At 44.5% G+C, this 25,550-nt stretch overlaps 1 protein-coding gene across 11 annotated transcripts in view; it reads right to left on the bottom strand.

Moving 5' to 3' along the window:
• Nucleotides 1-25,550, bottom strand: part of SCAPER (S-phase cyclin A associated protein in the ER) — a 406,333-nt gene that overhangs the window by 279,501 nt on the left and 101,282 nt on the right. For all 11 annotated transcript variants that reach the window (XM_075897367.1, XM_075897364.1, XM_075897365.1 and 8 more), the window contains 5 exons: nt 22,508-22,583; nt 22,205-22,322; nt 21,698-21,809; nt 15,741-15,881; nt 4,377-4,532 (listed from right to left, as the gene is read on the bottom strand). In XM_075897367.1, coding sequence (XP_075753482.1) covers nt 4,377-4,532; nt 15,741-15,881; nt 21,698-21,809; nt 22,205-22,322; nt 22,508-22,583 — 603 coding nt within the window. The remainder of the gene's footprint in view (nt 1-4,376; nt 4,533-15,740; nt 15,882-21,697; nt 21,810-22,204; nt 22,323-22,507; nt 22,584-25,550) is intronic.

Below are 25,550 nucleotides of genomic sequence, written 5' to 3' on the forward strand. Positions count from 1 at the left end.
AGCGCTGTAGTGTAGACATACCCTAAGTGATTAGGGACAAAGAAATTTGTATAAAACTGTTATTCTTCAATACTGTTGTCTACATCAATCCATTCTGTCAATTAACTCCTCTTTTGATAAGTGGTCATGTCATTCACAAATCTATTACATGGCAATCAACCCTGTCACTGAAATATGAGTTTCTTCATTCCTGCTGTGAGGGCAGGGGACTGGACTTGACCTCTCAAGGTCCCTTCCCGTTCTATGAGATAGGTATCTCCATATATTGGATTTATTGGATTCATGCGAAATATCTGGATCTACTGCTGCTCATCCCAGGTGTGTATGTGGTCCTATCAGTTTGTGCTGGTGGCCCCTGCTCCAGAAGCACCAGTCTATGTAGAGGACATCAGTAGCTGTACTGCGTGTCATAAGCAGCATCAGCCAGTATAAGTTTGCCATGTCGCTTTCCTCTTCCTGCTCAATTATAAGTTCTGTCAGTCGCCTTTGGAGGATTAGAAAATGGCAAAGAAATTTCCACCAGCATCTCACAGAAGCTCTGTCCATTTTCAGACACAAGCATGAAAGCACAAGCAAGAGAAGTTCTTCAAAAGATGCTTCCTATGTGTTGCTGCCTGCATTCACTGGGAGCACAGAGACCAAAATGATTACTTGGCAGGATGTTCCAGTAAAGTGCAGGGTGGACAATCAAGTTTTTCCACAGTGCATGCAGACAAAGGATCACATTTCCAGAGCAACTAGCAAGGTTGGTTTGGCTTGGGTCTGCTTGCTGCAGTGTGGATGTTATAGCCCCAGGTTTGAGCCCTGGTTAGAAAGTTCTTAATACAGGATTAACAATGAGGGTACACACTCAAGCCCTGGTTTATCTATCCCAAGATCAGATGATTCACATCTCACCTACCCTGGCTTTATAATGCAGTTCAGACATACCCAAAGATAAGAAATGAACAAGTATGTCTATCAGACTTTGAATTAGGAGTCTGCATTACTAATCTCAAAAACATGCTAAATCTGAAGAGAATTTGAAATACAATGGAATATAATAGAATCAAGTATTAATAAGTGCAATACCGGGAAGGAGTGAATCTGTAGCAATTATGAACAGTGAACAGCTGGTCTGTGTCTGACTGGTCAGATTCTCTCATTTTACACTGTATTTCAATGTTGCAGACACCTAAACAAATGAAGTAATGCAACTAAATGCATTATTATTTTAAATAAAAGAATCACATGCTGTTTCCAGAAGCACAATTTTTATATTTTAATATTTTTATTAAAGTTATTTTGCTTAGTTATGTTCACGCCCTAAAGAACACAGAACAATAAGGTGAAGCACTGAAGATAAACAATCTGCATTATGCTAAGTTGGCTAATAAGCAGTGGCACTTAGAAGACCAGGTGGCATAACTGACAATAAGATATTTTACCATCTACGCCTGGTGAGTATGAATGTATGTTTCACATGCAAATCTTGGTATCCTCAATCATGCCATTAACACTTCAAGGTCAGACTATTGCAACAGGCTCTACAACTTTCACTGATTCAGAAGGTAGAACTGATTCATAAGGTGTCCTACCCTACAGTTAGAGTGTGTCTAGACTACATCCCTCTATCAGCAGAGGGATGTAAATGAAGCACTTCGAAAGTGCAAATGAAGCGGGGATTTAAATATCTCGCACTTCATTTGCATAATCACATAATGGCGCTCTTTCGAAAAAGTGCTATTTTGAAATTGAAACTGCAGTCTAGACATGGTTCTTTCAAAAACGGGGCGCTTTTTCAAAAGATCCTGTAACCCTCAGTGTGTCTGTCTTTAAGTCCATTTGTTCAAGAACGCCTTCTAATTGGTAAGAGCTTGAGCCCCTCAGTGTGATATGCAGCTTCCTCTTCTCCTAGCTTAAAGTCAGGTCAGGGCTCGGTTGAACAAAGACAATCAGAAAATCTGGGAAAAGGACTGGTTTTATAACATGCAAAGGGAGTGGATGCTGTTCCAAGGGACTTGATATGAGAGTGGCCACTAGGGGCAGCTGTATTGCAGTACCACCAAGGGAGTAGCCAGCAGGGCTATTCCCATCTTGCCTGCCAGCACACCAGTAAGTACCACCCCACCCAAAACCCTTCCCCCACACCCTTGGTCTGTGGTGCCAGCGGGTGGGAGGCCCTTGATCCACAGCCCTCGGGGTGTGAGCTGATGGGGGGAGAACAGGCCCCAGGCAGGCTTGGGGCGGGGAAAAACAGGCTGGATGGTGGTTTTGGGGAGGGGAAAAACAGGCCCCAGGCAGGCTGGGAGAGTTGCCTGGGTAGAGAATAGCCCCTGGGTGTGCTGGGGGAGGATTGACCTGCTGGGGGGAGGGAGGGAAACAGGCACTTGGCAGGTTGTGGGATTGCCTGGGGACTGAGACCTGCCTTTCCCCCACATCTCCAAGGCTCCGAAGGACCCAGGCAACACTGGGTAAGTCTGCTAGGGCACATCTACACCATACAGAAGACTGATGCTGCCGCAGTCAATCTTTCAGGGTTCAGTTTAGTGGGTGTAGTATAAACTTGCTAGATCCAACTCAAAGTGCACCCCCGTCAACGCTGGTACTCCTATTCCTCACAAGGAGTATGGGAAGCCAACGGGAGCATTTGCTCCCATCAGCCTCTCACTGTATAATGGTGCAAGAATGCAGTAATTTACATAGCTGGAGTTGCATATCTTACTTCAACCTTCCCATGTAGTGTACACCAGGCCCCAGTTAGTTATAAATTCAAATAAATAAATGCAAATGAAAAAATAGTGTGAAAAATATTTTAACTGATGAAGAGGTCAAAGAGTTGAGGAAATGGGATAAATTCTATTCATATCCCACTCAATATGCCCCTTTCTGCTAGTAGATAGTTCCTTTTTTTACATAAGAATGGCCATACTGAGTCAGACCAAAGGTCCATCTAGCCCAATATCCTGTCTGCCAACAGTGGCCAATACCAGATGCCCCAGAGGCAGGGCACATAAAAGGGAATACTCACGTGATGCCTCTCATCACCCACCTTCAGAGAATCAGAGGCTAGGGATACCATTCCGACCCATTCTGGCTAATAGCTTTTTTCTCTCCTGCTGGAGGCTCCACTTCTGCCCCTTCATTCTTCTGTAGAGAAGCCTCCCCTCTGTTACTACTTTTTTAGTCTTGTCTCATACTCTCTGTCCTCTTCTCCTCTCTGGTGACTCCCTTCTTATTCTTTGCCTTGGGCAAACTACACATGCACCACCCCTCTGAAAAGCTGGCTGCTGTGGTGGTGGTACATGGACTGTCTGGAGGGCTTCTTCTAACTGGGACACAGATGACAGCCTAGAACCCATGATGGAGGCAGGACTAGTGGCAGGTACCCAAAGGAGCAAAAGCAGGCAAAGATCACAGGAAAACAGCTGCAGGCACAAAGGAGTAGATCATCCCTTGAAGATAAGAAGAAAAGCTAGGGAGGTGATCTTCAAGGACAAGTTTTCTTCATGGATTTAACCAGTCTAACTGGGGTCTCTTTCACAGAGGGTGAGCCATATAATATTTGGGAACTCAGGTTTTTTTGAGTGATCAGTCCAAGTTCTATCAAGGCAGATGGGTAAGTATGTAGTTACCTTTGTCTCGGCATAACCCTTAAAGCTATCAGAGATGAAAAAATGAGAGCTCTGTTTCTCCAGAAAGAGACAGACTCCAGCTCATCACTGATACCTATCAACGGCACAGGATTATTAGTAAGCACCAAAGAAAGTGTGATTAAAGTTTCACATATGAAAGATACTTGTGGTGATCTCAGGCATGTATACAGAAGAAGAAGGAGTTTATATAACAGAAAAAGTTATGCTTTTGTTTGTAACACAGAAAGCAGTGCCAAAGAGCGGATATATGAGCCTAGAGAAATATAGCATTGGAAGGGTAGAGTCAAAAATACAGAATTCCAGGAACACACACATACATTTTCTGTGTGGCTTCAAGTAGCGCTATAAAATTGAAATATTTCTATTAGTATGCATATGAACACTATTTATCTACAGTTTTTGCATTGAATATCTTCATGATTTCATCATCAAGCCCTCAGTATTGCTAAAATATATTTGGTATTCCATTACAAGAAAGCCATTAAATTCTTATTAAAAACTGAAGACGTGAAGAGTCCCAACTAGCCAGTATTTATATAAACAGCCCTGTAACAGCTTTTAACAAGCACATTTTTCCTAGCTTCCTGAAGCATAATAAAGAAACTATCCATGGAAACTTGCTTTTTTGCAAGTTAGTGTAGCAGATTGTTATGATTATACAGTGTATAGCTAAGAGCAAATGTACTGGTTTTTTAGTGCATTTTTGCAACTATTTATTGCACTTGAAAAGTTAAACTATACCTGAACAGCTTCATCACGCGCTTGCTTTTCTTCCTGCCTCCTTTGGCGTTCTTCCTGTAATTCATTTAGTCGTTGTTCGTATTCTTTCAATTTGGACAACACATCATGACGTTTATTTTGGGCTTCTAAGGTGTTTATAAATGCAATTTCATTCACCTGCAATTAAACCAAAATGTACAAGAAATGTGAAGATTAAAGTAACATTTTCCACTTAATGCAGTGTATCCTAGGTATATTTCTAACTTTTGCAGATAAGAAGTTTACAGCACAGCGTACCCTTTTAGGTTTTTCATCAAAACCCTGGTTTTTCATAAACCTTTTCCTGTTTACACTCAATCTGGTGCTATCCTTTGTTAAGGACTCAGATAAACATGAGAAAAAATGGAAATATTTTTAAATAATTTACCTAGATTTCTCTACATATCAAGAACTACATTATAACCCTAATTCGGGAGCACCCATAGCATGGACCCCGGCAAGTGGAGGCGGAAGCTTCTCTACATGCTGCCACTGTCCCTTTCCCTCCCCAGTTGGGGGAATGGCAGTGAAGAGAAGTGTGCAGCCAGAGGCTTTGCCACACTGTTCTCCTAGCAACAGAGGGTGGTGCCTGGGAGGGTGGTGGGCGTAGAGCAGTGGTCTCCAACTTTTTTACTCCCAAGATCACTTTTAAATGACAGAACAAGTCAAGATCTACCGCCCCGCCCCTTCCTTAAAGCCCCGCCCTCGTTATTCTCCTCCTCTCCATCACTTGCTATCTCCAACCCATATACTGCTGCTTTTTTTCCCCAATTCTTCTGTAGGAAGAGGGTTTTCCAACATTTGGCGTGTCTAGTCTGGACCAAATGTCAGAAAAATCCCTTCTTTTGGAAGTCCCCTTATTCCTCATGGAAAGAGGAATATAGGGGTGACCGAAAGATCATGTTTGCTCTTCCACTTAATGAAGCGGAAGAACAAACGCATCCTTGGATGCAGAAGAGTTTTTCTGAGATATCTCCGGAATCCTGAAAAACTCCTGCAGTCTAGCAATACCATCGCTGGGTTGAGACAGGATGTGTACGCTTTGGGGTGGAATGAGCGATTTGGGTGTGGGAAGGAGTGAGAGTGCAAGCTCTGGGAGGAAATCTGGATGCAGAAGGAGGTGGATAAGGGGACACTGGCTCAGGGAGGGGGCTCCAGGCCGGGCAGTATTGGGGTCAGATGTAGGGTTAGGGTACTAAGCAAGCCACAGACTTCTGGATGTGAGGGTGCAGGAATTTGGGTTGAGGTATGTGAGGGGCAGGGGGTTCCAGTGTATGATAGGCTCAGATCTAGGGTCTGGGGGAAAGGGGAGTGCAGGGGTATGTCTAGACTATATGGCTCCGTTGACGGAGCCATGTAGATTAGGTTTCTAGACATAGGAAAATGAAGCGGGGATTTAAATAATTGCCGCTTCGTTTACATCAAAATGGCTGCCGCGCTTTGCCAAACAGCTGTTTAGCGGCACAGCGCGGTAGTCTGGACACTCCACGGTCGACAAGGGAAGCCCTTGTCGACTGCCCCATTATACCTTGTGGAATGAGGTTTACCAGGGCAGTCAACAAGGGCTTCCCTTGTCAACCGCGAAGCATCCAGACTACCGCGCTGTGCCGCCAAACAGCAGATTGGCACAGTGCGGCAGCCATTTTGATGTAAGTGAAGTGGCGATTATTTAAATCGCTGCTTCATTTTCCTATGTCTAGTAAACTAAGCTACATGGCTCTATCGACAGATATACCCCAGGAGTGTTATGATGCTGTGGCCAGATGGGGACTTGGCCCCAATTGAGGGTTTGTTGGCCATGCTTCATTTTCAAATAAAATACTATGTCAAACACAAAAAGTTTCTGCGTTGTCTTTATTTCTGAGAAGGGCAGGGAATCTGTTTTGAGTCGGGGTCACTGACCCACAGAAAAGTCAGTTGGGGCCACACAAGTGAGATGCAAAAAAACCCTCCTCCAAGCTTCACTAATGTGGCCCCAACTATGTTGGTGAGAGCAGGGGACATAGTACTGGGGAAGGGTGCTAGTGAGTGCTTCAGCAGGGGACAGGGTGCCAGTGGGACAGAGTTCTGCAGCTGGGGGCAGGGGAGAGGGAACAGGGTGCTGGGAAGGGAGAGGACAGGGTTCTGCAGCAGAGGACAGTGTGTCAGTGGGAACAGGTTTCTGCAGCTGGGGACAGGGTGCCGCTGGGGACAGAGTTCTGTGGCTGGGGGTGGGAAGAGGGAACAGGGGCCAGGCAGGGAAGAGGGAACAGGGGGCACAGGGGGCAGGAGGCTGAGGGGGGGCAGGGAGTCTCCTGCTCCCGCCTCCTTCTTGGATTCCCCACACCCCGAGGGAAGCTGGAGCGCGCCTCCTGTAGCGCGCCTGCCCCAGGGCTGCCCCCGCCCCCGCGGTGTGGGGAAACCCCCACGTGCGCACGTGCGCCGGGATCAACTCACCCCTCCTGTGGTGCAGGGAAGCCACCAGCGAATTTCTGGAACCCCCGGAAGTGGCGCAAAGCTGCAGGACTTCCGTCCACCCCATGGGAAGCCGGCACTACCTCCACTGTCGCTGGAGGTAGGTAGTGGGGCTTCTCAAGGGTGGGGGGGGGGCGAACGCCTCGCGATCAACTGGTCGATCGTGATCAACCGGTTGGTGACCATGGGTGTAGAGTGCCAGGTAAGCACACTTTCCTCCTTCCCCTTACTTCCTCCCTGACTCAGAAAAACTTTTAATTCACCAAACCCCATTTCACAGGGTTGCCAGATTAAAACAGAACCCCTACTGAGTATGAGTCCCTCATTTAGAAATGTATTTAAGCACATGCCTGTCTTACTAATAGTAGCTCTACTAAATTTAAAAGGACTGTTCACAAATTCAAGTAGAGCTACCAGGTGTCCAGTTTTCACCCGGACAGTTTAGTATTTTGGCCTTCCATCCAGTTTAAAAAAACCAAAACAAACAAACAGAAAAACCACAGAATCCCAGACATGTAAAATGTCCAATATTTTCTGTTTTCCTCGGATGGATGGCTGGAGGCGTCTGTGAGGGCGGGAGGAGCGAGGTAATTTAAAGGTAATTTGGCAACCCTAAATTTAAGTCTAAATTTAAAGCACCGTGCTGAATCTCTAATTATTTTTTAAAATTAAATTTACTTTAGACTGGAATACAAGCTGACTCTGGGTTACAAGCAGTCTCATATACTCAGTATAATTTTAGGTTTAGGTTTAAAAAACAAAAAAAAACATAGGCCCCTCCTTGCAAGTATTTGTTCTTGGGTTCACTTTGCACATGTGACTAGTTAGTAGGATTGGGCATGCAACCCTTCATCTCACAGCTACACCAACCAGGAGAATTGTTAAAAGTCCACAGAGAGAAAACATTACTTAGGCCCAGATCCTCTCCCTCACCCCTCCGCCGCCCATGCACACACATTCAGAATAAGCTCTAGGCATTTTGTTGACTAAGGCAAAAAACTTTTTTGGTACCCCATCTCTTCTAATCAGCTGACCAAAAAAAGGCTGGTCAATTAGCAGAGCAAATAATGAAGCTTTGCGGGGATGCAAGGATCAATATATCTAGTTGCAAGATCAGGCATGTAAGTAGTTAAAGCACAGCACATAGCTCTGCTTCTTTCTCAGTCACAGACTTGCAAGTCATTTAACTTGCAAGTACCTCGGTTCTTCTATCTGCAAAATGGGGATAGGAATAGCTACCTCACAAAAGTTTTATGAAGTTGAATTCATTGCCATTTGTAAAACATTAAAGAGACTTTTAGCTTGACAACATTATAAAAATATATCTTTATTCTTATTAGTTAGTTGAATGCTTCATTGTTTATGCTTACTTACTAAACCACAAGAGTTAATATTCCTTATAATTTTCATCTCAGTCTGAGGACAGAATACCGTATTCAAACAACAAAAGGATCACACATTGTTGCACACGTACACTGAACCCAATGAAAGCAGCACATTAAGCTGCTTGTTTATGATATGTGTAGGGGTACTAGGAGCAATTGCTCTGCTTAGAGCATGTTTTTGATTTTCACAGAAACTAACAGGGTTCTGCCAACTGATGCCTGGATGATTCCCTGACATTTTGGAATTGATCAGATATGGTGTTTAAAAGTTATATGTTGAGACAGACAGAAATGACAGCAAGTTGAAATGAGAGTCTTGTTTTCCCTCACACACTATTTTTTTTTAATAAGGTAGCTCAAAGAGCATAAAGAAAAAAAATGGGACAAGCTATCAAAAAAAAGTTTAATTTCTTCCCAATAATGAAATGTATTGAACTGTGGAAGTTTTCTCAAGGTAAGTTATAGAAGCTACATAATTGGGAAATTTAAAACAAGATTAAATAATGCACTAGCCAATATACACACATTCATGAAGTTAGGTATGTGCATGAGTGTTTGTAGAATTAGGGCCTCTATGACTCAATCAGTTTTTTCCACCTTTTACTTGGAAATTTTTATGTATTTACAGATTCATTAAATTCTAATGTTTACCTCACAAAATGCAATGTTTTAAAGTGTGAATAGACATATTTGTAATTAAGGAAAATATGTCAAGCTGAATAGTCTTTTTCTTTCATACCTGGTTATGCTCTCTTTCATAAATCTACAATTACTATTATATTGATCCAGAGAAGAACAATCCATAATGTTTTAATTCTACACTGGCTATTAATACTCATGAAAAAAACCCACGATGTACAGGACCAGTTTTGAAGTGCTTTTAAGATATTTTAATTTTTTACATTAAAAATGTGCCAAAAATTAAGCTTTGTATTCCCTGTTGTTTTTGATTTAGAGCTACACAGTTATTATTTTAAATTATCTGAAATAAGTGTACTTTTTAACCCTCTCTTTATACTCAAGAACTACTGGAAAGATTTTGGCAAATCTCTCTCTCTCTATATATATATACACACACACACACACACACCTCAACAAATGCACTCGCCCGCGGCGAGTAGATTTTGCTAGCTGGCGAGTGCAGAGGCGGACTGGCCCGGTGGGCCTTTGTAACGGGCTGGCTGAAGCCCGCACTACGGGAGGCGTGGCCCCATCCAATCTGCCAGCTGGCAGAGGAGCAGAGCACTGCTGGGGAGGGGGAACTGCGGCGATTCTCAGCGCCGGGCTGCGTGTGTGCAGCTGCGGCGCGAGGAGGCGGGGCGCCGGCAGACTCCAGGACACTGGCGTGACGTGGTCCTGCCAGCTCAGCACTGGCTGAGTGTCCCCAGCAGCTGACTGCGACGCGCGGCGAAGCGAGGCCCCACCCTACCGGCTCCAGCCATGCCACGGCCCCAGCCCCTCGCCGGCAAAAGACCGCTCGCTGCACCCGCCCCGCGCCCCATCTGGCTCCCACCGCCCATTCACCACACCACCCCTGCACCCCGGATCCCCTGCTCTCCCTCTGGCTCTGCGCAGCCCTTGCACCCTGCACCCCCTGATCCTTGCTCTCCCCGCCCCCCAGCTCTGTGCTGCCCATTCCCTGCACTGCCCCTAGACTCCGAATCCTCTACCCCTCCCATTCCCCGCGTCCCATTCCCTGTGCCTCCACCACACCCTGCTCCCCCCGATCCCTGCGTCCCTCTGCCTCTGTGACTCCTGTTCCCCGAGCCACCCCTGTCCCCCCTCCCACTGTTCCCTGCATCCCTCTGGCTTTGTGCTGTCCCTGCACCCTGTTTTCCCTGTGGGTTGGGAGTGAGGGGTGAAGAAGAAGAAAGGGGAAGGCACCAAGGGACAGGGGTGCAGGAGAGACAAATCCCACAGGGCCAAGTGCAGACACTGAGGGAAAGGGCAGGAGGGGAGGGTTCAGTGGGAGGGGGGAACCAGGGTGATGCTGGGTAAGAATAAGGGCACTGGGGGCTAGAGGGAGGAGGGGGAGGTGCTGGAAGAAAACTTGAAAGAAGGGGTGGGCATGAGGAAGGTGGGGATGGAGCAAGGCATGTGTGAGGGCACAGGGGCATGAGGGGAATGGGGGCAGAGGGTGCTGAGTGGGTGGCTATCAGGGAAAAGGAGGACAAAGGGGGCAGGGGCAGTGAGGGAAGGGGGAGGAACCAGGAGGGTGCAGGTGCCAGGAGATTCTGGGGGTGAAGCAGAAGGGCAGACACCTGCAGGGAAGGGACCAGCACCAGAGGAGAGAGGCAGGGAAGGTGTGTAGAGGGAGTTGTTAGGAGAGGGGACGAGGAGGGGTAGCTCACTTGATCAGAGTGGGGCTACTGGAGGAGTGGGCGTAGGGGGCGAGAAGGGCTGGTGAAGGGGGGCAGATCTCAGGAAGGCTGAGGGCAGTGAGAAGGGCAGGAGTCAGGATAGCAGAGGAGGGTGAGGGGTTGGGGGGCAGCAGGCACCAGGGTAGCTCATGAAGCAAGGGGAGGAGACACGGCAGCAGAGCGAAAAAGTAGAAGTTTATAAGATATTTATTAATAACTTGGGTGATATTAAGAACGTATTAGTAATTACTGTTCTTATTCTTATTAGGAATTTATGCCATTAAAGAAACCACTTTTTTGGGGGGCAGATGGCGAGTCCCTTTTTTGTCTGGCGAGTAGGGTTTTCCATAATTTGTCGAACCCTGTATATAATGTTTGCATTATAATGAACGTAGTGAACGTTTCAGAAAGTTATACACAACTGAGAACGGGGAAACCGTTATGTAACCTTAAATGTCTGTTTAGTCTGCAGAAGCGAAGAGTGAGGGGGGACTTGATAGCAGCCTTCAACTTCCTGAAGGGAGGTTCCAAAGAGGATGGAGAGAGGCTGTTCTCAGTAGTGACAGATGGCAGAACAAGGAGCAATGGTCTCAAGTTGTGGTGGGAGAGGTCCAGATTGGATATTAGGAAAAACTATTTTACTAGGAGGGTAGTGAAGCATTGGAATGGGTTACCTAGGGAAGTAGTGGAGTCTCCATCCCTAGAGGTGTTTAAGTCTCGGCTTGACAAAGCCCTGGCCGGGTTGATTTAGATGGGATTGGTCCTGCCTAGAGCGGAGGGCTGGACTTGACGACCTTCTGAGGTCTCTTCCAGTTCTGATTCTATGATAAGGGGATGGTTGGATGAAATAACATGATCTTGGTAACTAATTGACCATTCATTTCCAGTTGGAAATAGGTCAATGGAGGGATGATAGGAGTTGCTATAGGGAACTTTCTGGGTGTCTGGCTGGTGAGTCTTGCCCACATGCTCAGGGTTTAGCTGATCGCCATATTTGGGGTCAGGAAGGAATTTTCCTCCAGGGTAGATTGGCAGAGGCCCTGGAGGTTTTTCGCCTTCCTCTGTAGCATTGGGCACAGATCACAGCTGAAGGACTCTCTGCATGTTGGGGCCTTCAAAGTATTGGAAGGCTTCAATATCTGAGACATAGGTGAGAGGATTATTCTAAGAGGGGTGGGCGAGATTCTGTGGCCTGCACTGTGCAGGGGGTCAGACTAGATGATCATAATGGTCCCTTCTGACCTTAAAGTCTATGAGTCTATGAGTCTAAATGCAATTGATTTCAGAAGGAAAATTTTTGAGGAAAAAAAAAATCACAAAAAGTTATTAGCATTAAGAAAACAAATTAGAAAATACACTGAATACAAGAGAGACTACACTGTTGTACACAACCTATTATATTTGTGAGAATCCATAAAAGGATTGAGCAGATGTAAATCAGTGAATCTAATAAGAGACCAAACAAAACGTAGAGTTTCTGCTTTGTTTACTGACTAGAATACATTTACAGAATGGATTTTGCAGTTCAGTGAACAGCAAGCAGTGGGAATTCGGAAAACCAATTAGGCAGCAACAGTCATCATGGTCTTTTAACCATAATACACATCAGCTAGTATTCCTATAAACCCAATTAACCTTGATCTTCCACAACAAAAGAACCACAAGAGGCAGCAGATCTCACACATACAACACTTCAAACATCTGCTTAGTTGGGAATTATGTTAAATGTGATTTAGTTAATATTATTACAGAAGCCACACTGGTTTAATGAAATAATAATTAAGGTAAATGTGTTAAACTGAATTAGATGGTCCACAATCTATTGCAAACTAAGTGACAGAAACAGCCATTAAGTTAAACTGCTAAACCAATTTTGTCATAATAATGATAATTAACAAGTTTGAAAAGGTGCATCAATCATAGTTCAGATACAAGGCTTCACTACATACAAGACACAGCATTCCAATATTAAGAGGACACTTCTGTTTCAAAAAAGGAGTTTTAATATAAATTCTTTTAAGTTACTGAAGAATTGTTAGTAAACTAAAACTATCAGCAACTATCATGTTAGGCGTTTAGTCAAGAAAGCACTGATAAGTTTTAACTATTTTCCTAGAATAAATACATCATGCCAATACTTAGGGCTCATCTAGACTACGGGGAAGAATCGAAAGAGGATATGGAAATATGGAATTTGCATATCTTCTTTTGATCTCTTACGAAAGCAGAGCGTTTTCACTTCAACCGCCCCTTTTCGAAAAGCCGCTTTTCCTCAAAAAATTAGGTTTACGCATCTTTTCGAAAAACAGGCGGCGTTGCTGAAAAAAACGCATCTAGATTGCTCCGCTTTCGAAAGTAAGATCAGAAGAAGATATGCAAATTCCATGGGATTCCTCTTTCGAATATTCCTCGTAGTCTAGACATAGCCTTGGTCCTGCCATGAGTGACTGAACTAGATGACCTCTTGAGGGCCCTTCCAGTCCTATGATTCTATGAAAGTCTCTGGTTACATGTTTCTCCAGTAACTTAATATTATTAACTGCTTACTGATTTAAAAAGAAAAAAACAGGTACAAACATAATCATCTGTGTATTTAATATATAAAATTAAGATTCTCATCTACATTCTTGTTTCTTTGATGAGATATTTCACAGACCCAGGAGGTAAGTAAATTTTAAAGTGTGATAGATACATAGTGGGGCTGTCAATTATTTTCAGTGCACTCATTCACAATCACTTTACTCGTCTTTGGGATTCTAGTTATATCTAAATCCAGACCACTGGGAAGGAAGAGAGAGAGTTACTATGAACATCTGAAGAATATTGCAGGACTCCATTTAAAGGACCAGATTATCTCTTAGTCCTAGAGTGGGAGTGTAGCACAGAGAGCACACAATGAGCCATCCCCACCTTGCACATCCCATATTCCCAAAGGGTGGCAAGAGCACTACTTGCTCTTTATTCAAATTCCTTCTTAAAACAAAACACATTTCTTCCACAAGCTTCCCAACGATAGCTTCAGAGGGTAGCCAAGTTAGTCTGTAAAGAAAACAAACAAACAAATGGTCTGGTAGCACTTTATAGGCTAACAAAACATGTAGATGCCCACGAAAGCTCACGATACCATCTACATGTTTTGTTAGCCTATAAAGTGCTACCAGACCATTTCTTGTTTTTTTCCCCCAATGATAGTTCACCCATGAAGGTTATTTATCTCTCTATGTTTCAGGGGTGTAAGTGACCAGCGGACTAGTTACATCCCTTTAAGGGATGTAAGGGTATGTCTACACTACCCTCCTAATTCGAATTAGGAGGGTAATGTAGGCATACCGCAATTGCAAATGAAGCCCGGGATTTGAATTTCCCGGGCTTCATTTGCATAAGCGGGGCGCCGCCATTTCTAAATCCCCACTCGTTCGAACCCCGTGCAGCGCGGCTACACGGGGCACGAATTAGGTAGTTCGAACTAGGCTTCCTAGTTCGAACTACCGTTACTCCTCATTCCACAAACTAGCGGGGTAGTGTAGACATACCCTAAGTGACTAGTGTAAATTTATCGGACAATCGAGTAATGACTTGAATCGGACAATCGAGTAATGACTATTAGAGGCAACAAGTGGGGGAAGCAAGAGCCAGTGCTGGGGGAGCCAGCTTAAAAGCTGGTTCCCCACCTGCACCATTTCTGCAGGGAGCAGGGAAGGCAGAGGCATAGCGGGGAATTGGGCATGAGCCAGGAATCAGCTGATTCCTGGCTCGTGCCTAGTCCCAGATGCCACGCCTCTGCTTTTTAAATGTATTAAGAGATGGCTGGCTCTTAATGCATATAAAAGGCTGAAGCACAGCGAATGGAACCAGACGTGAGCTGGGAATCAGCTGTCCGGAAGCTAACCCTGCTGTGGCTCCGCAGTTTCCCCACTTATCAACTATTGAGTGGAAATTCCATCAACTAGTCAGTTAAACACAATTTAACATCCCTACGCTATATATAAAAAGAACCTTTTCCTGCGGGATGAAAGAATAACATCATCACATCACTTTGCATCTCACCTGCCTCCTCTGTCCTTCCCCCTCCCCTTTCCCCAGTACTCAGCTGCCACTCAGGGCTTGCAAGTCCATGGAGTGGCCCCCCGATGGCTGGGGGGAGAGCACAGGGCCTGGCAAGGGCTTAGAGTGGCCCCCTGGAGGTCAGGGGGGACAGCGTGGGGCCTCCAAAGCCTAAGAGCAGCCCCCCTCCCCGCTTGGTGGCTGGGAGGAGAGAGCTGGGCCTGTCATGGCCCGTGGGGGGAGGGGGGAGGGTTAGGGTTAGGTTGCACCTGGAGTAGAGGGTGAGAGAAAGGATCCAGGCGCAGCTGCAGGCAGGGAGGAGGAAGAGAAAAGGTCCAGGCTGGTGCATCAGGGGGGTGGGGAGGGAGAAAGGGCATAGGCTGGAATGGCCAGAGAGAGGAGGCAGGGAGGAAGTAAGTGTTTAGGGTGGCGGAGGATAGGAGGAGAAAGGGTCTAGCCTGGTGCAGCCCTGGAAGGGCGAAGTGGCCCAGGCTTGTGTGGGCAGGAGGGAGAAAGGGCCCGGGCTACTGTTGGCGGGGAGAGTCCGGGCTAAAAGAGGGGGAGAGGGGAGAGATGAGAAAGGGCCCAGGCTCTCACAGCCAGGGTAGGTAGAAGGGGCCCAGACTGACGCAGCTGGACGAAGGGGAAGGAGAAGGGCTCCAGGATGGCGCAGCGGAGGGGAGGAGAAAGGGTCCAGGTTTGCGCGGCCAGGGGAGGGAGAAGGGGCCTAGACTGGCACAGCTGGGAGAGGGAGAAGGGACTCGGGCTGGCACGGCTGGGGACAAGCGGGTGGGTACGGAGAAAGGGTCTCGGGTGGCATGGCTGGGGAAGGAGAGGAGAGAGAAGGAACCCGGGCTGATACGGCTGCAAAACAGCCCTTCCCAGCAGTTGAAGGGAAAGAGCCAGGGTTGCTTAACAGGCGAGAGTAACAAGCTAGTAGCGCAGCCCCCTAGTTTACACTTTAAGGAAAACTTTCACCATTCTGAGACTGAACCTTATCTGCTTGACTGACAATCGTATATTGAACCATACTGCATCTGTATGTCCTTCAGGGTAGAGCACTCTCAACAAATAATAAATGCTTTTTCATAGAGACAGCCTACCTTGGCTTCTTCTTCTTGTGCTTTTTTCACAATTGCTTGTAACTGCACTTCACGTTTAAATTCAGCATGGAGTAATTTTTCCTCCATCATCCGGCGTCTCTGGTCCAATAATTCTTCTTTCCATTTTCGAACATCTTTCTCCTACACACAGTGCATCAGTATCTTATTAACTAATATAATATGGCAATTAATGCCTACATTTTTCCCAGTATTTTCTACTTTGTAACCTTCATCTATAGTTGTGACAGTACAATGTTAAGCTATCCTCCAAAACCTTACAGGAATTGAGTAAAAAATGGCTAAAATTAAGAGAGTTCTTTAGATGTAGCTCAATACTTAGAGCAATTTCATAGAATCATAGAGCTGAAAGAGACCTCAGGAGGTCATCAAGTCCAGCTCCCTGCCCAAGGCAGGACCAATCCCAACGAACTCAACCCAGCCAGGGCTTTTGTCAAGCCACGACTTAAAAACCTCTAGGGATGAAGATTCCACCACCTCCCTAGGTAACCCATTCCAGTACTTCACTGCTCTCCTAGTGAAATAGTTTTTCCTAATATCCAACCTAGACCTTCCCACTGTAACTTGAGAAAATTGCTCCTTGTTCTGCCATCCGTCACTACTGTGAACAGCCTTTCTCCATCTTTTTTGGAACCTCCCTTCTGTAAGTTGGAGACTGCTATCAAATCCCCCCTCATGCTTCTCTTCTGCAGACTAAACAGACCCAAATCCCTCAGTCTCTCCTCACAGGTCATGAGCTCCAGCTCCCTAATCATTTTGGTTGCCCTTTGCTGGACCTTCTCCAATGCGGCCACATCCTTTCTATAGTGGGGGGCCAAGAACTGGACACAATATTCCAGATGTGGCCTCACCAGAGCCGAATAAAGAGGAATAATCACATCTCTGGATATGCTGGCAATGCTGCTGGCCGCCTAATGCACCCTATTATGCCATTAGCCTTCCTGGCTACAAGGGCACACTGTTGCCTCATATCCAGCTTCGCATCCACTCTAATCCCCAGGTCCTTTTCTGCAGAACTGCTACTTAGCCAGTCAGTGTCCAGCCTGTAAAAATGCTTGGGATTCTTCCGTCCCAAGTGCAGGATTCTACGCTTGTCCTTGTTGAAGATCATCAGATTTCTTTTGTCCCAATCCTCTACTCTGTCTAGGTCACTCTGGACCCTGTCCCTGCCCTCCACGGTATCTACCTCTCCCCCTAGCTTAGTGTCATCTGCAAACTTGCTGAGGGTGCAATTCATCCCCTCATAAGAACATAACATAAAAACATAAGAACGGCCGTACTGGGTCAGACCAAAGGTACATCTAGCCCAGTATCCTGTCTACCGACAGTGGCCAACACCAGGTGCCCCAGAAAGAGTGGACCGAAGACAACGATCAAGCGATTTGTCTCCTGCCATCCCTCTCCAGCCTCTGACAGACAGAGGCCAAGGACATAGTTTTATACAGGGGCAGTAAGATATTCTGGGTCTTATTTTCTATCCCTTTCCTAATAATTCCTAGCATCCTATTTGCCTTTTTGACCACCGCTGCACACTGTGTGGAAGTTTTCAGAGAACTGTCCACGATAACTCCAAGATCTCTTTCCTGATTTGTCGTAGCCAAATTAGCCCCCATCATACTGTACATATAGTTGGGGTTATTTTTCCAGATGTGCATTACTTTACACTTATCCACATTAAATTTCATTTGCCATTTTGTTGCCCAATCACTCAGTTTGGTGAGATCTTCTTGGAGTCCCTCACAGTCTGCTTCTGTCTTGACTATCCTAAACAGTTTGGTATCATCTGCAAACTTTACAACCTCACTGCTTACCCCTTTCTCCAGATCATTTATGAATAAGGTGAAAAGGATCAGTCCCAGGACTGACCCTTGGGTTACACCACTAGTTACCCCTCTCCAATCTGAAAATTTACCATTTATTCCTACGCTTTGCTTCCTGTCTTTTAACCAGTTCTCAATCCAAGAAAGGACCTTCCCTCTTATCCCATGGCCATGTAATTTACACAAGAGCCTTTGGTGAGGAACCTTGTCAAAGGCTTTCTGAAAATCTAAGTAAACTATATCTACCGTATCCCCCTTGTCCGCATGTTTGTTAACCCCTTCAAAGAACTCTAACAGATTAGTAAGACAGGATTTCCCTTTACAGAAACCATGTTGACTTTTGTCCAACAATTTATGTTCTTCTACATGCTTCACAATTTTATTCTTTACTATTGTTTCGACTAATTTGCCCGGTACTGAAGTTAGACTTACCGGTCTGTAATTGCCAGGATTGCCTCTAGAGCCCTTTTTAAATATTGGTGTCACGTTGGCTACCTTCCAGTCATTAGGTACGGAAGCCGATTTAAAGGATAGGTTACAAACCACAGATAATAGCTCAGCAATTTCCCATTTGAGTTCTTTTAGAACCCTTGGATGAATGCCATCCGGTCCCGGAGATTTGTTAACATTAAGTTTTTCTATTTGTTCCAAAACCTCCTCTAATGACACTTCAATCCGGGACAGTTCCTCAGATTCATCACCCACAAAGGATGGTGCAGTTTCAGGAATCTCCCCAACGTTCTCAGCCGTGAAGACTGAAGCAAAGAAATCATTTAGTTTCTCTGCAATGGCTTTATTGTCCTTGATTGCTCCTTTTATAGCTCGATCATCTAGGGGACCCACAGGTTTTTTGCAGGCTTCCTGCTTCTAATGTACTTAAAAACATTTTGTTATTTCTTTTTGAGTTTTTGGCTAGCTGTTCCTCAAAATCTTTTTTTGCTCTTCTTATTACATTTTTACACTTGATTTGACAGTGTTTATGTTCTTTTCTATTTATCTCACTAGGATTGGACTTCCACTTCTTAAAAGATACCTTTTTGTCCCTCACTGCTTCTTTTTCACGGTGGTTAAGCCACGGTGACTCTTTTTTTAGGTCTCTTGCTATGTTTTTTAATTTGGGGTATACATTTAAGTTGGGCCTCTATTATGGTGTCTTTAAAAAGTTTCCATGCAGCTTTCAGGGTCCACTAATAAAAATCCAGGTCATTAATAAAAATGTTGAACAAAACCAGTCCAAACAGATCTTTGGAGTACTCCGCTAGAAACTGACCACCAACCTGACATCGAGCCGTTGATCACTACCCATTAGGCCCGACAGTCTAGCCAGTTTTCTATCCATCTTACGGTCCATTTATTCAGTCCATATTCCCTTAACTTGCTGGCAGGAATATTGTGGGAGACTGTATCAAAAGCTTTGCTAAAGTCAAGGTATATCACAGCCACTGACTTTCCCATATTCACAGAGCCATTTACCTCATCATAGAAGCTAATCAGATTGCGCAGGCATGACTTGCCATTTGTGAATCCATGTTGACTATTCCTGATCACTTTCCCCTCTTCCAAGTGCCTCAAAATGGATTCCTTGAGGATACCCTCCATGATTTTTCTGGGGAACGAGGTAAGGCTGACTGGTCTGTAGTTCCCTGGATTTTCCTTCTACCCTTTTTTAAAGATGGGCACTACATTTGTCTTTTTCCAGTCTTCTGGGATCTCTCCCGATCTCCAAGAGTTTTCAAAGATAATGGCCAAAGGCTCCGCAATGACATCTGTCAACGCCAACCCTCGGATGTATTGAATCCAGACCCATAGATTTGTGTATGTTTAGCTTTTCTAAATAGTTCCTAACTTGTTCTTTCCCCACCATGGGCTACCTCCTTCCCATTCTGCATTGTCTAGTGCATTAGTCTGGTAGCTGATTTAGTCCACGAAGACAAAGGCAAAGAAAGCATTGAGTACTTCAGCTTTTCCCACATCATTTGTCACTAGGTTACCTCTCTCATCCAGTAAGGGCCCCACACCCTCTCTGATTGCCCTCTTATTGCTAACATACCTGTAGAAACCTTTCTTGTTACTCTTCACATCTCTTGCTAGTCGCAATTTCAATTGCGCTTTCGCCTTCCTGATTACTCCCCTTCTTCTTGAGCAATATATTTATACTCCTCCCTAGTCATCCGTTCAAGTTTCCACTTCTTGTAAGCTTCCTTTCTGTGTTTAAGCTCACCAGAATTTCCCTGGCGCCTACCATATTTGCTTTTCTTACTGCACATCGGGATTGTTTCTTCCTGTGCCTTCCAATAAGGCTTTTTTTAAAATACTGCCAGCTCTCCTGGACTTCTTTCCCCTTCATGTAAACATCCCAAGGAATCTTGCCCATCAGTTCTCTGAGGGAGTCAAAGTCTGTTCTTCTGAAGTCCAGGGTGTGTATTTTGCTACTCTCCTTTCTTCCTTTGGTCAGGATCCTGAAGTCTGCCATCTCATGATCTCTGCTTCCCAGGTTGTCACCAACCTCTACTTCACCTACTTGTTCCTCCCTGATTGTGAGCAGCAGGTCACGCTGCGCGTGGCCCCGGCTGGTTCCTTCAGCACTTGTACCAAGAAGTTATCCCCAACATTGTCCAACTTCTCTCAGTAAATCTCACAGCACTTAATGATTTGGTAATAACTCTCCATTTAATGATGTTAACACTATTTTACAAGTCCAGTGCAGTATTGTACACAGGATGACATACATTTTTGGCTTCAGGTAATATAACAACTCTAAGGGACAGGTAGAAGAACAGGCCCCTCTGATGAAGCCAATCCCTGGAAGCATCAGGAACTTCCGCAAAACAGCTTGGTGCAGTATGGAAGAGAGAGATCTCTGCACAGTCACTGGAATCTAGCAATATCAGAAGGCTGCTTTTTACAAACTTTTTACAAAGTATGGACATTGTTTTGTCTCTTGTGGTTGGTTGTTCACCCCAATCGCCTCTCATCTGTCTCCTGCACAAACCTATACCTACCAGTCACAGTGTCCCTGACCTCTCATTTGTCCTTTCTTCATTCCCTTTCTGTACCAATCTCTCTATAGCCCCACTGATGTCCCTCCTCCCTTTTACTCCTTATTTACCCATTCATTCCCCATCCCCTGTCTGGGTGCCAAAATGAATGAATGAATGAATGAATGAATGAATGAATGAATGAATGAACTAACAAGATGTGTGAACATCATAACCCTGATTGTAACTCACGTTCCTTCTGGATGTGGTATGCTGGCCCATGTAGTGGCACTTAGACACAGAAGCTATGTCTACACTATACTTCTTTTTCTGAAAAAGGTACGCAAATTGCACTCTGCCACATTTCTGAAAAACCTCCTCTTTCCGAAGAGCCCTTCTTCCTCATGAAACAAGATTTACAGGGCTTCCAAAAGAGCATGTCTACTCTTCCAAAAAACATTTCAGAAGAGCAGACGCATTCTCTGGACACTGCGGTGTTATCCCAGAAAAACTCAGTAGCACAGACATAGCCTTAAAAAAGGGAGAAACTGCTCACTTTTAACTCAAGCTGCTGAGGTTCATGTACTAAGCTCCAGGGTCCTACGTTCAGTTCCAGCTGTCAGCCTTACAGAATCAGTGATTTATATATTTTTCACCTGTTTCCTCCACTCTCTCCACCCTTTCTCTTTTGCTTCTCTTTTTATATTGCTAAGATTTTGGAGCAAAAGTCTATGTATTTGCACAACTTATAATACAATGGGCACCCAGACTACAATGAGACTTTGGGTAATATAACTAATATTAATATACAAGCCTCCTAGAAAGTCAGATCACTTTTGTGTTGCACTAAGATTCTGCTAACACAGACCCAAAAGACAAGAGCTAAATACCAGCACAGAACACGGAAAACCAGGACTGATGGTTGTTATCAAACTTTATGGGGTTGTGGGAAACTTGGCCATAACTAAGGTAAGCGGACATCCAGCTAACTCAAATCATGCCAGATCACGGATGTTGCCGCAACAGAGAATATCAGACTAGACAAGTTCAACCTGTAGTAGAATATGTTTTTGGACCAAGAGAACAAAAATAGTCTTCTAAATAAAAATACACTGGATCTTTTTAACTATAGAAAACTTACCCGTTCCATCAGTTTTTGAAGCTTTAGTGATTTCTCTTCACGTAACTTCTCTCTCAGCTGTTGAGCTTTCATCTGTTTCTCCTCATGTTTCTTTTTAGATTCTGCTATTGTTCTTTTAATATAAACATGATAAAATGACCCAATGAGACAAGGAACTGGGACTGACAACCCTACGAGCAACTCAGCTTTCTAAATATATTTAGGAAAGTATAAAAAGTAGTATACCTCTCAACTATAATGTATTTTATTTAATCTCATTTAGAGGTTTTTGATTAATGTGTTTAATATTATCTTTGTTCTGCTCTTTCAATTTCAGAACCTTTTAGCATTTAAACTAGAATACAGTACAAAAGTAACACACTTTATAACAATAAGCTATTATATAAGCTTTTTTCCCTCCACAAATCTCAAAGCACTTTATAAAGAAAATAGAATATTATCATAACTTTATGCAACGGTGAATCTACTTCTATTCTGGCAATTCAAGTTAGCTGAAAATGCCAAGACCTTTTGCGAGATGGTGAAGAGAGTTTCTCATGCATATGTATTCCATGGCCTGGTGGACGTGCAGGTTCTTCTTCCACTATATCACCCCATGAATTATTTTGTCGCCATGATTCACGAGCTGCACAGAAATGAATCATTTATATAATTTACACTATAATGTCCAACAAAATCCAAATAACATCTCTCTGAACTGCACAGTGATTTGGGATTCACTTTCATTCCAAATGTATAATTGAGTATGAAAAGAAAGTCTTTTTCATAAACTCTTACTTTGCACATTTAGATGAATACATAAATCTTTACCTTCATAATCTGCCAGGACATCATTCCAGTCCATAGATACACCACAGAAAGATATACTTCCACTGCCCATGCTAGCCTGAAATATCACAAAATGATCCATGAAATCAAAAAAAGCCTTTTACATCTCTTAAGACTGAAACTACCATAAAGTCTCACAACCTGTTTACTGAATCCTGAGTTTTATAATTATTACAGGTTTCACAGAAGTGTCCCAAATGCCTCAGTAGGCACTGGGGCTCCACCATGCTTTGTACTATATTAACATAATCCCTACCTTAAAAACCTTATAATCAAAAGTTCCAACCCTGCAAATATAAATGAATCATTTTACTCAGATGAGTAATCTCACTCATTCAACTAAATTCACTCACACATGTATTCGCAGGATTGGTCCTAGCATAATTAATCTTTGTTTTCACTTTTTGTTTTCACTTACTCAATGTGGCAAACAGTAGCAAAAAGAGAGTGTAAGTAGTACTTTACTTCATGAGTGGACAAACACATTTCAATGAAAACAATTCATGGAGTAAGATATTAGAAAATGAGACTAATATTAGCAAAACTGAACTTTTTGGCTATCAATGTTAATGATTCTTTGACAGTTTAAGGATAAAACAGATTGCAACAAGACAGGGAGAAATTTTCTTTAAGAACATAAGAACGACCATACTGGGTCAGACAAAAGGTTAATCTAGCCCACCAATATTTAATCTTCCAACAGTTGCCAATGCCAGGTGCCCCAGAGGGAGCGAAAAGAACAGGTAATCATCAAATGATCCATCCCCTTTAGTTGTTTAAGGCAACTAAAAAATTAAATGTGCTGATCATACCAAACATCTCCCTTCAATTTCCATTTCTGCTTTCTTTAAAAATAGCATAGGATCTTTCCAGATGAGGAAGTTACTCACTTCGTGCAGTAACGACATTTCTTCAAAGCGTGTGTCCCCGTAGGTGTTCCACTTCAGGTGTCTGGCCCGTCCCAGCACCGCAGGTCGGAGAATTGTCAGCCGTGGTTCGGCCAGAACGCACATGCGTGGCAGTGTGTGCTGTTCGCGCCCCTCACGAGTTTCTGCATGATCCAGATCCCACCAGTTCCTCCTAATCGGATCACTCCTGAAAGACACAAGAAGAGACTCCGAAGAGGGGAGGAGGGTGGGTCCTGGAGCACCTACAGGAACACACACCTCAAAGAAACGTCATTACTGCACAAAGTGAGTAACTTTCTCTTCTTTGGGTAGTGTCACCGTAGGTGCTCCACTTCAGATGAGTACAGAGAAGTAGTCTTGTCTACAGAGGTGGTATTGGAGTTAACATTTCCTTACTGTTGGATAGCACTGCAGAGGCTACCGCTGAGTCTCGAGAAATAGCATGAATGGCATAACGTTTAGCAAAGTCACATCTGAAGACCATGTCACTGTACAGCGAATGTCCTGCAAGAAACACTAGTGATGTTGCTGTTGCTCTAATAGAACGGGCTGTCACTGATTTAGGAATCGGCGTATTCCTCAACGTATAGCACTTTGTAGTACATTTCACTATTAATTTAGAAATGCGCTGTGATGAAAGTGCCCGGCCCGTGGTCCTTTTGTCTGAGCACAGGAGTTGTCGTTGCGATTGCCTGAAAGGACGGGTCCTTTTTAAGTAAAATGCCAGTGCCCTGCACACGTCTAGTGTATGCAACCAGACTTCGTGGGTCGAGGCATGCAGTTGGGGGTAGAATGTAGGGAGTATGATTGGTTCATTAATATGGAACTCCGAGTTCACCTTTGGTAGAAAATTAGGGTGAGATCCAAGTATTACTCCCTGATTCGTAAACAGAGTACATGGTGGGTTGGCCGGGAGGGACGCTAATTCCTCTACCTGTCAAGCCGATGTTATGGCTAGGAGGAAGGCCAGCTTCATAGGCATGTCACAGGTAGCTAAGAGTTCAAAGAGGGAGCGGGGGGAAAAGTAATGGTATCCAGCACAAGCTCTAGATCCCATAATGCGGGAGGTTTTCTGCGTGGGGGATGCAGGTTTGCTAGTCCTTTCAGGAAGCGTCTCGTCATTGGGTGAGCCATTAATGAGGATCCCTCTATGGATTGTGTAAACGCAGAGATTGCTGGGAGATGGACCTTAATTGAGGAAAGTGCTTACATCCCGCCTGGTGTAAGTGGAGTGCGTAGTACAAGATGCAATGGATCAGGGTGGACATTGCAATGCAGTAGTTGTCTAAGCACCACGAGTGGAAACGATGCCACTTATAGAGGTAAGTTCTGCGTGTGGAGTCGCGTCTGCTGCAGAGTAGTACTTGTTTCACAGATTCGGAACAAAGAATTTCTGTATCTTGGAACCAGTTAGGAACCATGCTCTAAGGTGTAGTCTGTCGATCTGGGCTTGCGCCATGGAGAGACCCGGTTGTGTAAGGAGATCGGGTTGCTTCAGTAATTGGTAAGGAGGTTTGGTGGAAATTTGCAGAAGCAGGGGAAGTTGCGTCTTTCTGGGCCAAAACGGTGCTATAAGTATCACTGTAGCTTTGTCACGGATTATCTTTTCTAACACTCTAGGGAGAAGTGGAACTGGGGGGAAAAGCAAAGAGGAGATGATGAGCCCAGTTCATCAGAAATGCATCCCCAAGAGAGTCCAGCCCCAGGCTTGCTCTGGAACAATACTTCAGGCATTTTGTGTTTTGATATGTCGCTAAGAGATCTATGGCGGGGCATCCCCACCGTTGGAATACAGATTGGATTACATTGTGATCGATCTCCCACTCATGTTGGGGAAAAAGACATCTGCTCAGTGCATCGGTGACTTATTGTGTCTGCCTGGGAGGTATGTACTCACGATGGTAATTCTGTGAGTTATACACCAGTTCCAGTCCCCCACAGTCTGCTTTCCTCACTGGGTGCATGGGGATTAGGAACATTCCGAACGGCAGGCTGCAACCATCTCACCAGGCAACAAAACACTGAGAAAGAGACCACCTCTTAAACTGGGATGTTGGAATGTCCGTACAATGTTGATGGGCCTCTCCAAAGACGTACGGGACATTGACGACCTACGA

This window comes from Pelodiscus sinensis, chromosome 14 (assembly GCF_049634645.1).
Source record: "Pelodiscus sinensis isolate JC-2024 chromosome 14, ASM4963464v1, whole genome shotgun sequence".
NCBI classification, from domain to species: Eukaryota; Metazoa; Chordata; order Testudines; family Trionychidae; genus Pelodiscus; species Pelodiscus sinensis.